This window comes from Glandiceps talaboti, chromosome 4, assembly GCF_964340395.1.
Source record: "Glandiceps talaboti chromosome 4, keGlaTala1.1, whole genome shotgun sequence".
NCBI lineage: Eukaryota > Metazoa > Hemichordata > Enteropneusta > Spengelidae > Glandiceps > Glandiceps talaboti.
The window spans coordinates 18,749,360-18,767,174 of NC_135552.1; the positions used below are offsets into that span (position 1 = coordinate 18,749,360).

The 17,815-nt window shown below is 34.6% G+C and overlaps 1 protein-coding gene across 1 annotated transcript; it reads left to right on the forward strand.

Annotated features, from left to right (window-relative positions):
- The first annotated feature begins 1,450 nt into the window (after positions 1-1,450).
- LOC144434636 (uncharacterized) lies at positions 1,451-16,559 on the forward strand. Its single transcript, XM_078123134.1, has 11 exons — positions 1,451-1,508; positions 8,300-8,488; positions 9,124-9,215; positions 10,112-10,169; positions 10,435-10,494; positions 11,290-11,317; positions 12,458-12,600; positions 13,050-13,166; positions 14,475-14,531; positions 14,975-15,118; positions 16,202-16,559. Exons 1-11 carry the CDS (start codon positions 1,473-1,475, stop codon positions 16,496-16,498), a joined length of 1,221 nt encoding a protein of 406 aa, XP_077979260.1. The 5' UTR covers positions 1,451-1,472; the 3' UTR covers positions 16,499-16,559.
- The last annotated feature ends 1,256 nt before the right edge of the window (positions 16,560-17,815 follow it).

The window sequence follows — 17,815 nt, forward strand, 5'->3', positions numbered from 1 at the left end:
ATTCCAACGAACAACAATATCTAGCCTGAAAGTCAAGTCCTTGGCAAGTGGCACGGTTCAAAGAACGTATCATGCCGCTAGTGTTGTCATTCAGCCAAAAAAAATGTAGGTATAGAAAGCTTACTTTTGGTATTACATTTGTACGTTTACAATGTAAGTAATATAAAGGAGGTGGTATGTAATTATCAAGGAGGTTCACTAGCTATGAACTAGGTTTTTTTATGTTTTGTTTTCTGCAACCTTTTTCGTGTAATGTGGGACATTTGGGATTCGGCTACTATAGTGCAAATAGGCCTAGCTTTGACGTCAAACTTAATATTCAAAGTGAAGGTATTTTTCTAGTCAATGGAGATTACAGTATGTACACTAGATGCAGTACTGTGGCGGTTTCGCTTCGTAGAAAATAAAAAGTAAAATGAAAAATGTTCAGTCACACAAAATAAAATATAAATTAAAAAAGAATATAAAAAAGTATCGTCAATAAAAACTAAGCTACAATTATTGCAGCTATAGTACACCAACATTCGTGACCAAATCTATCTGAAAAGAGGGTAAATCCAATAGACTCAACATTTGCACTTTGTTGAAACTTTCAATTTCAACGCATCTTTTTCTGTGAATATAACATTGTAGCATGCGATAAATCTTCATATTGAACGTTAACCTTACAATATAACTATAATAGTATATTGTACTAAATAGTATGTCTTTGGCATGGGTTTAGGGGTCTACGGTTTTGGAAATTAGTTTTTCATCAGCACTAGTACAAATGATAAGTAGGCGTAATTATTCGGTGTTTACAAATGTAACACACGGTATGAAATCATAAAATGAAGGACTACGTACGTACAAAGCAAACCTCAAATTTAAACATTAGGCGACGTCTTCTCAAAGCTTTGGTACAATACTTCACTAGTTATTTTACAAGTTGTTCGTTGTCCTCGGATATCTATTTTTGACTGGGCCCTTTGGGCAGTAAGCTGGTAATATCGCTTCACCAAGAAAGATTAGAAAGTCGTAAATCAACGGCTCAGATTATTGGCCAACTCCTATGAATGAACCGCACCTGACAGTTATAGGTGATTGACAGATCTTATCGTAGTTGGTCTTTCCACTTTGTAGTGGGGGCGTGCATTTATAAATATTATTAGTACGTCGAAATAAAGGCACATTTTTTTATGCATTACATTTGAGCACTGTCGTGAAATTTAAGAAAAATAATCAAAAAGTTGTTGGTGGATGCTGTCTTTGATAGAGGCTGTGTTCGCATTTCATCGCAGCTGCCGTTATGTATGAGGCAGCTTTTTGTATGACCCTTAACCCTCCCTGGTATGAATGGTATGTGCGTCATTCGTTTTCCCCAAACATGTGAACTGGTCAAATCTATACTTGATTTTCAGTTCGGGATCTTATTAGTGTCTGTGTGCTCCATCTGTCCTTGTAGTGTTTTAATTTTGAGATCTGCCTTCAGCATGTCGGAGGGTAGCAACAATCAAGTGCAGAACTCGGTAAGTCTTATTTTCTATATTTAGTTTTCTGTAATCTTCGATCATTGCATCCCGTGCTTCTTAGCACTGGTTACATGCATTGAAAGTTCACAAAGCTTGCGAAGTGTATGTTGACCTACCAGTGCGATCAGATGGCTGCAAAGTTCGAAAATAAAGCGTATATAATGTTTTGATGAGTTACAGGATATTACAGTGTTAGTAAGGGGCACAATCAGGGTAACTTTCATTGACACAATTGTTGAATATGCATTTTAAGAGCCGACGAGTCCATGCGCCGATGTGCATGTTGATGTCCGACATCCTCATTGCGCACTTCATGATGCGATACGCCTGCCGTGTCGTTAATCTGGCGTAATTCTGGTAGCTGGATATTATTAACTAGCCATTTATGAATATATCTAAAAAGAATCCGTAGTCTACTAACATCCTGCAAAATCTTGAGAATTTGTTCGCATGTATTATCCGATCAGAAAAAAAAATAACTTTCGTTAACGTCGCCGAGCTGTGTGTATCGGACTATCGCCAACAACGTTTGATAGCCCGATCGACCGTTGCCGAAAGTTTGAGTTCAGAGTTGATGGTAGTGACAACAGTGCGGTGGCTCGGCTATTTAAAAATTCATAAGAGAGAGTTACACAGGTGTCTTTTCTAATGTCATTTGTGTGCAAATATTTTAACCAATTATACAGCGCACTTGAGTTCCTGACACGTTCATGAGTAGTACCATTTGCAGGTGGCGTTTCAGCCGTTCGCGGTTCTTTACTTCTTGTTTTACGCGGGCTACTTTTGGAAAGTGCTTCAAACTTGTCACAATGTCTCCAAGTGAATTTGTAATATGTATGCTGTTTTGTTTGTCAGTCTTTACAGTTAGCATTTTATGTATAAAACCAATCACAAAGGCATGAAACTATAAGTAAACCATTTCACTATAAATTTATCACAGATGTGGAAAAAAAAGTGAGAACGTATACTTTTCAATTAGTGGACATAACGGGCATCCCTTTTCTTTCGAAGCGCTCCCTAGTTACCTGCATGGTTTATTCCGATATACAAATCGAAGGTGCAAAACCTAAAAATGAGTCGCAACATTATTGTTGTTGTCAGGATTGTGAAACTTTTGTTATATGTCAATTAAGTATAATTCCGAAAGATGAATAAATTTATACTAAAACTTTAGAAATAAACTGAAACCATTTATATTTATTGATTTACACTTAATTAAATGTTTGAATTTGTTGAAGGATACAAATTAGTTTATAGTAACAACAATACTGAACACTGCCAAACCATTAAACTTGAATTTTATAGTTCAGGAAGTCATTAATAATAAAAATGTAATAATAATAAATTACAAATCAAAGTGTATGGGTTGATTTGTTGCATAATTTATCAGGTGAATAGTTGTTAAATTAGAAAATTAATATTTTTAGTGACCAGTTTCACAGAAATTTGTAAAATGATTAGATTATCAATAAATGGATTACCTATGTCTCCTGTGGCCTCAAAATGGATCATAAATGATATACGATAGCGTGTACATCACTTTAAAGCTCTGTTGAGCATTCCTTGACTAGTCGGTGGGAAGGAGAATTCTCTACAATTATGTTTACAATTTATACAAAATTGAGTCATGCTGAAATAGTCAGCCTGTTGCAAATACATGTAGTGATATATAAATTGAACTTCATATTGGTTTTACAATAATATCATATATACTGACAGTGACACCTAGTTGTTTTGATTTTAAGAAATTGTGTAAGTACACACTACAATTAAACAAGAAATGAGATATTAGAGATAGGTATTTAATCAAGCCGGTCTTGTTGACATTTGACCTTGTTAGACATCTTGGAGTGGCAGTTTTTTTTATGAAAGGTCATCAGAAATTCTATCGTGATCGTCCTTACATCTATGCCTTTCTGATTTAATTGGCTCTGTCTATCTCATGCTGGGGGGAAGTGAAACGCCGGTGAAATATTGTATCACTTCTTGCAATGGGGGAATGCAGACAGTTTGCAAAGGTGATTGTTGTACTTCGTAAGTACACAGTCACTCAAATAATGTATAGAATGAATGTTGCTGTGTTTATTTTTAATTACCAATAAAACATGATTTGATAACTAATTTTATAGACAGAATGAAATCTGCCAAACAGAAAGTGATAAATTTAGGTTCGCATGTTAATCTACATTCATGTGATTTTGTGGCCAAGATTGTATATTAATAATGTTCAGTTTTGTACAAAAGCATTCCCTAGCTGTGTGAGATTTTATAGTTTTACGTTTTGTATATATGCACCATGTATCAAAATGAGGCCATCAATAAATATAACTAAACACTTACTTGGTAATCAATGACATATGGTGATGATTGCACAAGGCAAGGAAGCGTAACAAGTGCTGGAATTTGAATCAAATGCATGTGGTTATGACATATAGATGGCATCACTTGAAGTTGTAGGTAATTTACAAAGGAGAATTTACAAATCATGATTTTGATGTCTGTTTTAATTAACTGATAAATGTCCAGTTGGATTTGACAGGTGCAAAACAATGTATTGTCACCTCAGTAAGTGTAAAGGTTAAGATGATCTTGACTGCATGCTACTCACAGTACACTGAACCCAGCATGAACTATCTGAAGGTGACTGACCATCACAAGAACGCCACCATTCAAGGAATACAGTTTCAAGGGTATGACTATGAGTGGAAATTGGGTATTTTTTAATTGATGTAAAGGCTTTTACCATTCTTTTCTGAATAGCAATATATGTAATCTTGGTGTTTTAATAGTTGGTTGAATGATATATAAATTGTCATTGTAGTACATGGAAAGTAGTGAGAATAAAATACTAGATTTCCTTACATAATCATGATGATAGAGATGTGGTGTATTATTTTTCCCTATCTGGATTATTTAGCTTCCATTATATTCAGTCCAATACTGGCAATTGGAATGTGAAAATTAACAATTAATACCTAAACAACTTGTAATAGGTCATTTCATCATTTTCTGTTTTATCCAGAAGTTCTTTATTAAAACAATGTAACCCTGTCCAAACACCAACAGAATGTTGTCATATTCAGACTACTGATTTCCAATACAATAGGCTTAATCAAACAATGATATATTCATAAGCATATTATTCACCAAAACATTTATTTTAAATTCATGCTTAAACATTTTATATATTTATATGCACAGAAAATGTTGACATGACAACTAGATTTACTAACACATCCAGGTTAACAAAAAACAGAATAATTCCAGTAAACAAATTTTTTAGAAATTGATTTATCTTAAATTTTGAGGAGGTTCATTTGAAGATATTATCAGTAGCTGTAAATATAGCATACTTACTTGCATACATTGACCAGCACATGGGAAGTATCCAGGGGTGAGACCACTGGCTTGTAATGTGGCTCACACAAGTATCTGAGGTCATCCTTTGTTTGTATAAGGGCTGGTGCTTGTCTTACACTATCATTTTCCAGTATCATTGTACACACAGTGTATCTTCCTTTATTGTCAGGTTACCAGAGGTATAGGCACTGAAATGTCCCATTTTTTGTTTTTTATTGTAAAATGTCTCACGAAAAATTACTTAAAAAAATATTGAATTGTGTAGAAGATGACAGCTATATCCTTTGAGGACTTGGACTTCATAATTATATCATAATTTTAGGTAGGGAACTCCAGCTGTCTAGGAACATCTTTTAGCAAATCAGAATATTCCAATGATTAAAAGTATTCAATATTAAAAAGGACAGTGCCAACAGTGCCAATTTTTCTTCAGCTGGTTCTATTAATATCAGTTAAGACAGTAAAGTAAGTTGCCTGTAGGAATTGGGAAAAAAACTAAGCCTTTTCAGTAACTCAGTATTATGAATGGCACTTTGGGAAATCAAATAATAAGCTAACAACCACAACTTGTAAATAATCTCCCCTAATTTATTTAATGTTTATTGAGGATTGTCATCCAGTGTTGAATTTGTTGCTATAAAGTGCAGGGGTTATTTGTATATGTAATATGATATGTACTGATTGCCAGGCATTGAGTGCTGTTATCTCCACTATATAAGGGTAGTATATTTACCTATTGATAGTATAGCATGAGCAATAAAATAAGTTAAAAGGGACCTTCTGATTTTCTCCCTTGCTTGAGTGAAAAGAAAGTTTGCTTGCAGTAAAAGATATGCTAAGTTAGTTGAACATAACAAGAGGTTTCTCAATTTTGTGTAGCTTATAGTATGTTACTATGAAATACCTAATGAAGCATTGATTTCACATTCGTTACCCAAAACTGATGTTTACTAGAATGTATTTGTTTTGAAAGTATATAAATGGTAATCATAGCTTGATCTAGCTGAGAATATAATCCTGTATAAATTGTGCTATTTTAGCTATTCTACTATGTTGTTTTAAATTCACATTTTTCTTTTGCCCTCAGAAATTTAGAGGCTCATTATGTACATGTATGTATGTATGTGATACTGATCCTTACAGTAATCATCAATTGGCTGTTGTCACTGTAGGTGGTCAGTGCCATCAGCAACAGTTATAATTACAGTGATGGATACATATAGTATATATAAATATAAACATCTTTGTCATAATTATATATAGTACACACACACACACACACACATATATATATATATATATATATATATATATATATATATATATATATATATATATATATATATATATATATATATATGAAATAGAAGTACATGTATCCCCCTATATATGAGTGGCAAAATATATATAAAAATCTTGTGTTACGATGTACACACTTCAAACTATATCACTACAGTGGTAACATTTGTTGATATTTGTACATCTTTGTGTGCTGATATGACCAGTTCTAAGTCAATTTGAAATTAATACATGTAATGGTGGCATATATCTCAAGAGGTGATATGAAGCCAATGTTACGTACGCCCTGGTTTCTAGCTAGCCAGGGTACTAACTTGTAATATGTTTGCTACCAATTAATTCAACCATGTCATGTTTGCAGTCATTATGAGATTTGAAAATATTGGTAACAGAGAGTGATGGCATATGTCAGTGGTCATGAACGTTTGGAATGTGTATGGCCAGACAGAATGAGTTACACTGAATATGTAGACAATGCTGTCTATGAGATGCTCAGTCACTGTGATATTGGTTGAACTCTGTAGGCAATGGTATCATAAATTCAGTAGGTATATGTTACCTTTCAGTAACACTTACATATAGGCCTGGCATGCAGTCATCATGTTGGCTTGATTTCTGGTCACATTTTACCCTGAAATCTCATCAGAATTTCAAAATTAAATTCACCTGTCGCCACTTCCTGTTAATTGAAATCAACTGATTTTGGACAGCCTCATATTGGTAGTATCATCACTGAAACTGAGTGTCTATAAATAGATTAAAGTTGTAAAGCCTAAAGACATGTTTGTTTTGTTTGTTCTGTCAGACAGTGTTGATTCATACATCATGATGCCATCCAATATAGCAGTAGACAAACTTTAATTTCAGTTTGGCATTCGGACCTGGACAAGAATTGTGGCATTCGATATTACACTTTTGTAAGTTGTCAAGGTTTGATGACAGCCAGTTTCTATATTTAGATATCTCAACACTGTCAACACTGAATGTGTGCATGTTTTCAGAGGCCACTGACATCTAAGTACACTTATTTCAATTTGCTACTGTCTAGGTAATGTTGTGATTACTGTAATACCTACCGTACTACAAATCTACATCAGTGCATCTGAACAAGCTATATATAATGTGGCAGCACTCCTTATCAATTTGTTCAATGTTCAGTATTCAATGTGTCCATGGAGACTTGTCTTGGGTTTATTATCTCAACAAGTTTCCAAACCAAGAGCTTTGTGAGATAGAAAGTCAAACACAGGTCTGGGCAAAAACGTCTGATTAAAATCATATTTTTTTTATTATTTGTTGCTTTTCAAAATAGCAAGCGAAAAATTTGTTGTGTATATCTTTCTACCATGTGAGTATGCTGTATACATAGAGCTTCAACAACTGTTAACATGATCTGCCATTAGCGATGATTAGCTACATACCACTTGTATTTAATTGATACAAATATGTTACTAGCATGTATCGGCAAACAGAAAAATTACAAATGAGATAATGAATAGCTCACAGTGTGAAGATAAAGAAGTGTTAACATCAATTATAAAATGTTCGGAGCTATGACCTTTATGTTCACACACACTATATAATAAAAATATCTTCTGACATTGCTACAGCCTACACGTAGGTAGCAGTGTGCCCTCTAATGATAGCCAAATTTTGTTGAGTCAAACTTAGAAAAACTGATTTCTTGTGAGAGTTACCACATAGTAAAATATAGGGAAACACCCAGTTTTGGTGTGTCACTAGAAATTGTGTGGCACATCAAATTAGCTTAGAGGGGTGGGTAAGTAACTTATAGAAATAAGTACATTTCTAAAATGTAGGGATAAATGGACACTTCAAACAGGTAAGCCAGTGTGTCCCCCTCTATCAGACAAAATTTGTTGTTGTAAAATTAGCCAAAATGGTCCAAAGAATGAGTTTCTTGAGTGACCACATAGTAAGGAGTAGGGAACACCAAATTTTGTTAGGTTATAATTGTGTCAGTGGTTTGTCAAATTGCCTTAGAGGGCACACTGTCTAACTTTGTCTACTTTTGCTTGCATGTGCATCACATGAACTGAAATATGTTGTTGTCAGGTTTGATAAAATTCAGTTTTATCATAGATCTTGAATGCTTTCTATCCACACAGCCAGTACCAATGAAGACAACACCAGTACCCGCTACGACGACGACGACGACACCCCCACCAAACCCAGGAACACCATCAGACTCGGCATCACCTCGACAAACACAGTCACCGTCAGATAACCCTACACATGCACCCAAGTATGGTACCGTCATTCCAAATAGGATATTTGTAGGTGGAATAGCATTTAATGTAAGTTGACTTTCATTTTGATGCTTACAAATTGTTTTCACACTTGTGTTTGAACCAGATTCTTAGTCCTGCTGAACACTTGTTATCAGCTCTCAAAGCTTTTTGCCAATGTTCATAGCCTTGTTGATAGTATGTCTTGTCAATTTTATACAATCCTGGTCACAAACAGTGACGCCAATGTTTTTGGTAAGGGCAGTATGTAGGTAAAATCTACTTGAGTGCCCTAGTCATTTTACCGGGTTCGATTCCCCACCAAAGTTATGGTATAATATATTGGAAACTGCCAGTTTTACCAGATTCACCTCTTTCTGTTACCGGGGTTCCTAGACATTAGCTTGTATACATTCAGCTGTCTCCAAGAACACTAATATATTACAGTGAACCTTATACTTTCAAAATGTAGGAAGTGCATTGACAGTAGCCCCAATGCAATCTAATAGCATAGAAATCTGTATCTGTCTAAAAGACTTGAAAGTTGTGTTTTCACCTGTTGACTGGTATTAGTAGTAGATTGATACAGTTGTAGCCACTGATATTATAGTGCAGGATGTATGTACTGGTCACTTATGATGTGGTGTATAGGAACTCCAATTCATGTTATTTTCCTCACATTCAAATTATCATCTTTCTCACAGACAACAGAAATAGAACTTAAAAGGTTCTTCACCAATTTTGGTATGGTAAAAGAAGCAAAGATTATTGCAGATAGAGCAGGTGTTTCTAAAGGGTATGTATAGAGATTACTGTACAAGTTTCTAATGGTCAATTCGATATATAATAACATCTAGCCTTTTTTACATCACTTGATCTGTGACTGTTGCAGTTGTTCATTATAGCATATATGAGTATAGCAGAATCGTAGCTCCAGTGATATATAGATGGTTACCTGTACTTGTAATGATGTTCATAAAATGAAAAGAAAAGAAAACTGAAAGTCACCAAAAAAGTACATTGCTTGCATTCAAATCATGTTGTTGGTAATGAAACAGCCAGTAATACATCTAATTGTAAGACATCAAATTTATGTTCTTGTAATCGGCATATAAGTGTCTTCCGTTTAGTACTGAATTAAAAATAACATGGTACAGTTACTGAAACTTGGATTAACAGAACTGCATGTTCAAACAATTGTTCAGTCATGTTTGCATGACAATATTAAATAACCCATCACAAGTTTTGATTCGTGAATTTCAAGTTGTCGAAAATTTCCACGATTTACAAACGACTTTTTCAACTTGTGAACTTTGGCAAATAAAGCCGTAATGCAACAATGGTCAAATCTTGGGATGTGTAATATAGTGATTATTAATACGCATACTTGTATATCAATCAACTACCAGACTTGAACAAAACACTGTGTATACTTTATAGGTACTCATACACAAGTTTTCTTCTTCCACTTTTGATTGAGAAACAGACATGTTTCGAAAAAAATCATTTGTTCTTCGATCTTCATTATCTAACTGGATCTGACAGAATGATCCAAATTTGCTGGAGGTGTTGAGTAACCTGAGGTGTGAAGGGGGGGGGGGGGGGGGGAGCTTTGATACATGTGAATTCAGGTGTGAAAGTACTTGTCAGTTTATGTACATCTAACTGTCCACCTTCTGTGATGATGTACAGGTATGGTTTCATTACATTCGAGACTCCAGAGGAAGCTGCTAGGATACAGCAAGAGAATGTAAGTCTAATAACACTAATTTCATCACACAATTAATACTACACTGTTGCAAGTCTTACAGAAAAATTTATTGTAATCCATGAAAATTAATATTTGTCCTCGCAACCAAACAATTAAAACGGCAATCTGTTGAAAATATATACTGAAGCATGACATGTATTGTGAATGGAAAAGACAAAGAAAATACTTGAAAACTACCAAAATACTCTTGCCTTCATGTGATATATATATATTCATTAAATCATGTTTTCTACATTTGTACCAGGGGGATAATCTTATATTTAAAGACAAGAAGTTAAACATAGGACCAGCTGTTAGAAAACAGGTAAGATATGTCTTATTAAAATCAATTTTATACTTTCTGATTTTTCCATAATGTAAGACGTTCAATATCTGGATCAGAAATGATTATCACATTATACAGTTAATGTATTTTTAAAAACTTTTCATCCTCCAAAAAAATATTATTGAAATATAAATTATAATATAATAAATATTAATAATTTTTGTTCCCTTACAAAAAAAAAACAATCCCATAGTAATCTTGGTGAGATTGTGTTCCATTGGTTATTCTACTTGGACAGATGTGAGATTCACGTGGTCATCTAGTCTAGTTCCTATACGACGCATTCTTATTACTACGATCAACTCCACTCACATGTAGGGAAAGTCATCATTCTAGCACAGAAATCTGTGCTGCTTCTACGCTTGCATGCTTGGACAGATGTGAGATTCACGTGGTCATCTAGTCTAGTTCCTATATGATGCATTCTTATTACTACGATCAACTCCACTCACATGTAGGGAAAGTCCTTATTCTAGCACAGAAATCTGTGCTGCTTCTACGCTTGCATGCTTGGACAGATGTGAGATTCACGTGGTCATCTAGTCTAGTTCCTATATGATGCATTCTTATTACTACGATCAACTCCACTCACATGTAGGGAAAGTCATCATTCTAGCACAGAAATCTGTGCTGCTTCTATGCTCGCATGCTTTCCAAACCTAACAACTAACAACGTCATGTTTTTATTTCCAGCCAACCTTTGGTAAGAATATTGGTGGGTATTATTTTATTCTTTATATACCTGACTTTCTATTCTTATCTTCTTTGTTTCAGCCAACTACATTCCCTGTTTCGGATGTCGGTTGGTATATCTGTCTATCTACTATTCTATTGTTAACTCCTAACCTCCTGTGTCTTCAACTAATCATGTTAACTTTAGTTTTTAGGCCAAATAAAAAAAAATGTGTGTTTCCAATAACCCTACTGATCCGAGTTTATGCTGCCTACCCCTAAACTTTTTCACATGCAAAAAGGTAAAATTATGACAATTTACTTGTATTTCCCTATAGATTTTCTTGCCAAAGTATCTCTGGTCACTTTTCTTTTCAATCACCTTCCAGAGAGAAATTATGTAATTTCAGCCTATAACAGAACAGTCTGCGTATAGTGTTTGTCTACTTCTGAATCACATAACTGTCTTCATTTACCTCTTGCATCTCATCAATTTTTACGGAAGTATTGTGACCAACAAGGATCATGTTGTTGGTTCGAAGTAATTAAAAAAAAAATCCTGACCTCTCTAACCTACCCTATTTTCTGAATTCATGTTATCGGAAACAAACATTTTTTTCATTTTTACCGTAGGTCTTCGTTATTCTTCAATGTGTAGTTAGTACTGGGTGTAGATTTTAATAGCATCTCTAGATGAACATGCTTCATGCTCAGTTTAATATTTGATTTTAAGAAATACTTCAATGCTAATTTTTACTAGTCAGTATGTGAGTTTTATTACTAACATATTCAAAAAGGTAGATTATGATTCCCAGTGACATTTTGTGTCGTCTCAAAAAAAACACGACGAGCCAAGATATTGAATTTAACCTGGCGTTCTCTACATGACTCGTAGAGTACACATACTGATTCAAGTATTCCACCATACAGAGTTAGAAATGTTTAAAGATGTTGATAGTAATGGCATGAATGCACAATTCTGTTGGAATCTTCTGGACTTGACCTTTGACCTTTGTTGTACTGCTGATACAATCATTGAGATTCTGAAGATACGGCTACACATGAATATGAGGCATTTTATTATCCTTAGAATAGGTTATGTAAAAGAAATATCACATAGTTCATGTCATAAGTAATAGTAAAAAAAAAAAAAACTGGAATGAAAGGGCTGGGGTTTTTTTTGAAAGCTGGAATAAAAGGAGTGTTGGTATCTTGAAGGCACACTCACTTCATATTGACATTTATATATTCTTGTATACTTCAAATATAGATCCTGCCCCAGCTGCTCCCAATGGTATGGTCATACACCATCCTGGTGGCTACAGTTATACCTACCAAAATGGAGTAGCATACTTCCACCCTGAGAGTCAAATGACGCCAACACACATCACACCTCATACACAGCCCCCACAGGTAAGTTGTTTACTCTCTAGACACATCACGGCCCCCACAGATATGTTGTTTACTCTACAAACACATCACAGCCCTATGTATCATCCACAGGTAAGTTGTTAACTCTCTGATGGTGAAATATTGTTGCATACATCACAGCCTTCACATGTAAGTTTCTGAATCTAAACAGAGATGACGTACTTCATCAATAACCAACCACTTCTTTTTAAATTTTAATGAAATGTGGGTATATTAGTGAGGTTTATATTTGAAGATCAGTGTCTAGATTTTAACACTTCTTTGTAGCCATTTGACAGTAGTGGCTGGAGTGAACTTGCTTTATAGTCACTGTAAAACAATGTTGTTAGTGTTTGGTGGAAAGAAAGTGTGCAGGTCGTTGTTTTCCTAGAATTTCATTTCATGTAGGTTGGTCACTCTAAATGTACGTATTTCTCTTAATTTGTCAACAGCCTGCTTCAGTATACCAGCCATATGCTGTATCAGTAATGATGCCACCACAGCCAGCCCCACAGTACATACCCACCACAACAACACCTCAGTACACAGCGTATCAACAGCCCCCACCCGTAAGTACATACATCTTATGGTTGTGTTTTGATATTAAAAGACAAATCCACAGTCAGCACACTACTCCAGCAACAACAGTACTTGCATAGATCACATTGAAGGTGAAAGCCACAGTAGTTGTAACTTTTCACACTTAGTTATTACTTTTTTGGCACTCTGAAAAAGTACATGAAACCTTTACTTGGTATGGTTTCAATCATTGTGATTATCTAAATTGCCATATTACGTGTTGTTGATGGCACTGGCTTGATGACCATGTGTAAACATTCAGGCTAAAAATTAACATACTGTTATTTGTTTGTCAACAAATTATAAATTTGTGGGATGCTGATAGGACTTTTGACCGCTAGATGATTATAAATAAATACAAATCATACAGTATTACATGAAAACAAATTACAATATGATAAAGGTCAAAATTGAGAACAAAAAAGTGTAGACAAATATTTTAAATTCGAAACTTCAGGACACATTACATGTAAAAATTGGCCTTAGTGAATTTGTATAAATGTTTGATTGCTTCATTGTTGCCATTTCTGTACATGACTGATCCTCTGAAATGCGACTGATTTATTTCAAACCTTCAAAAATAACATCACTTTAGACATTATTGTTAGCACAACTAAAGTGTTATGGTTCTCATTAGTGCTAGACTAAGAGGGACACAGACAGACTGTGTGCATGTGTGTGTGTGTGTGTGTGTAAAAGTTACAAAAATTGTACAGCTGTAGGGTCAGTTGCAGAGATATATTGATGAGGATGTTACTTTGGAAGTCCAGTTAGAGGAATTTCCAAAGCAAAGACCACCACTCCATAGATATGCAAAATATGAATTTGGTCAAACAAACGATCTGGGAAACAAATAGTTCATCGCTCTCATGTTGTCGCAATGTTTTTGATAGAAAAATAATTTTTCCAGCCAGTAAAGTCCAAATAATAAAACATCAGTTTTTCCGTTGATGATCTGTCGTTAATCTGCTTATTGTAACCACTCACTATCCAAAGTATTTAGAAAGCAGAAACAAAAATGGACCTTTCCCGTAACTAGTTCAAGTACACTTACTCAAATATATGTACCCTGTTCTCTCATTTACTGACCTGACAATACTCTGTTAACAGGGCAAAAGCTAGTTATAACTTATGGAAATAGTTTGAGTTGTGTTTTATTGAGACCATCCATGCAGTGCTCATTTGTGTTTTCGTACATATATATATATATATATATAGTTTGAAATAGAATGCCTGTATTGGATAAACAAAATCCCAATAAGACAGAATAATTGATTTATTTATTTATTTGTTTTCAGAACACACCACCATGGTCTCCACCAACTGGTCAATGGCGTTGGATGGCTCCACAACAGGTAATAACAACACCCCTATATCAGTAGCTATGACTGAACATTTAGATTCATTTTGGGACTGTCACAGAAAATGGAGTGTACTGACGTAATATGGACATTTTATGTAGTCGTTCTTCACATCTGTTTGGGGGGGGGGGGGGGGGTAATACCTGTGGGATTTTCATAGATATATACTCAAATGACTTTGTCTTTTCCCTTAAACAAATAAGAAGGGAGGCAGACAGGCCAGGCCGTGCCATCTTCTAATTTATTCTGTGATATAAAATGATAATGGAAATCTTACCTAATTATTTGATTTTTATGCAAAAATTGTACCAAAGCACCAACAACAAGAACCGATTGTCATGATAAATACAACTTGAACGGTATCTGTCTACACAACCTGTGATGTACTGTAGTTCATACATTCTAATGTCTAATAATCTGTTGACTTTCTCCCACAGTCACAAACAATGAACACGACTGGCATGGTACCTGTCTACCCAACCTGTACACCTACCAATGAAATGATGTATCCACCTAGTCCATATCCAGGAGCTGAAATAGCTGAAGTGCCAATGCCTATGGTAGAACCTGGACAAGCAGAGGTAGTGTTAGTGTCACAGTAATCATAATTAGATGTGATCATGTCATGTCTGGATTTTCAAGATTGGATCAGATATTTCAGATCAAAAATACTCGAAACCACACCAAATTTCAAATATATCGACTCCAAATATTTCAGTGTCATTGATTCAGTAAGACACTTCAGTGTCATTGACTCTACAAAACACGAAAATATCACTTCAAAATATTTGAAAGCCTGTTCTCACTAGCAATGTTTACATTTGACTATAAGATTATTAGATATTTAGCTGAGCAAGAAATAAAACCAAATAATTATTATTTAAAAGATGACTTCCATACAATTCAAATTATAAACTGTTGTTTGTATGCAGTACATTTCATTTGGTCACATTAGCAACATTTAAATATGTATTTTTACTTCATTCAACCAAGTAAAATACAAGTGACCTAAGGGGTCTTGTCTCTCTAAAGTCTAGCAATTTAATACTAGTAACCTAAGGGGTCTTGTCTCACTAGACTCTAGCAATTTAATACTGGTGACAAAGCCGTAGGGCACAAGTATTTTCTGGTGGAATGAAGAAAAAATATTGGAGAATAATATAATTTATACCTCAAGTTTGATTTATGAAAATTTGGGAAAAGTAATGGTGTTACGTGAGTTTATGATATAAGAAATATTTATATAACTGTTTGATAAGACAGTGATGTATTGATGTGATGAGTTTAATGATTGGTGATTTCTGTAGGACATGACATTTCAGTGACCCACACACAATATCCATGTCAGTGAATTCTTTCATAATGGCTTTCCATGCTGGATTTGAATGCATCTCTTATAATTATAGCTTGAAGTAAGACAAGGACTTCGAAAGATTTTTACCCAAAATTTGCAAAACTGGGACAACAAATTATGGTGTTTGACAAATGAAGTCCATCAAAACCAACTGTTTTTAGTTTGTTAGCCAATGAAAATAGATAATTATGTAAGTTGGTTGCAGCTTGCTTATCCACCAACTAACAAGAAAGAAACATAAATCTGGCCTTCTTCCAACTGTATATATTTTATGTACATATTTGCTTTGTTTGTTTGTTTGTTTGCACAGAATGCTACCGTACCAGGACTGGATCAGCAGGCAGCCATGAACAGAACCTACATCGCAGATATTTCTCACCAAGAGCCTTCACATATTACTACCAACTATGTGCCAAAAGTTAATCCCATGAAGATGAATGGACCACGGAAGCCATTTATTAGTCGTGGTGGCCGACGCAATCAGGCAAGAGGCAGCAGTAAAGTGATGTCTGGACCTGGTGTTTCCGTACTTGCTAACACTGCTAGAATTGTGGAGGATGGTGGTATTATTACCACTGCAATGACTTCACCACCTCCAGAAAAATAGAGTGCTGACTGACATAAAGCTACGTTTAAATATACAGTACCACAGGGTGTTCAAAAACTTACAGTACTTGCGAAGAACTGCAACATTTTTTATCAGGACTTTGCCACAATTTTCCATAGATGGCAATTTTCAATTTATTTTTTTTTTTTTGATTTTTTTTTTTTTTTGATTAGATAAAATAAGAAATACTTATTTTGCCATGCCACAAAGCGACAAGATTCCTGGATACTATCTGAGAGTGAAATAATCACTGATATATTCCTTAGTGCAGTAGTACTGTGCAACTCAACAGTATGATATACCGCCCTCTGTGACAAATTATTATTTTCTTTTGTTTTTAGATTTTCTTTTTTAGGGTACTAAGGAACGCGTACCTCATTTTGATGTCTGTAGGTAGTTAACGTATCACTGTATATGTTATTTTATTTGTAAACTTGTCAGGTAACCCCCCCTCCAATCATTGTGAAATTCTGTTTAGAAACTACAGAACAGTTTCCAAGTATTGAACATTTTTTGACCAGTCCCAGAGTCTGTGTAGTTCATGGCAGTAGTACGTCAGATAATGATAATGATTGACTGATACAATGACTTGAGTAGATAGATATATGACAAAGAGTAAAATCAGTTTCCAATCGTTTGCCGTTGTAATTATTTGCTTTGCAGTGTGATAAAAGAAGACTGATAGATGATCTGTAAAAATTTGAGCTATAATTCAGAGTTTTTTCATGAAGTAAGTATTTTATAATGCTGCAGGAGTACTTTTCTTTTTTCTTTTTTTTTTTAAGAAGATCAAAATTTAAAACCACAGGATGGTATGTGATCAGCTTTTCCTTCTAGTAAAAAATCAGTATGAAACTGATTTTTTTTTTCCAGACAGGAAGTGAAAGGTGGTAAACTAGTGACAGATCTATACTACGAATGAAAACAACAAAATCAAAAGACATGTTTTTTGTAAACCAGACGACAACTTTTAAAAAGAATACCAAAGATGAAATCCTAAGTATATATTGATGATTTTTGGAAGATATGTAGCAGTGTAATCAACAATTGTATGATGCAAGTTTAAACTATTCTAGGTTAGTTCAAAGAACTGCAAGAATTATTGCAATGTTGATATTTAAAGTGAGAGAGGAGAGAGAGAGTACAAGATTTCGTGCTGATCCGAGTGTATTTTTAAGTAAAACATTTGACTATGGTAGGTGGTGTATACCATATGTAAGTTACTCTCAGTACCAGCTGATATACCAAGACAGATTTTAACATGAAATTGACATTGAAACCCTTCAGTGTAGACCACTCCAGTCCCATCATACTTGA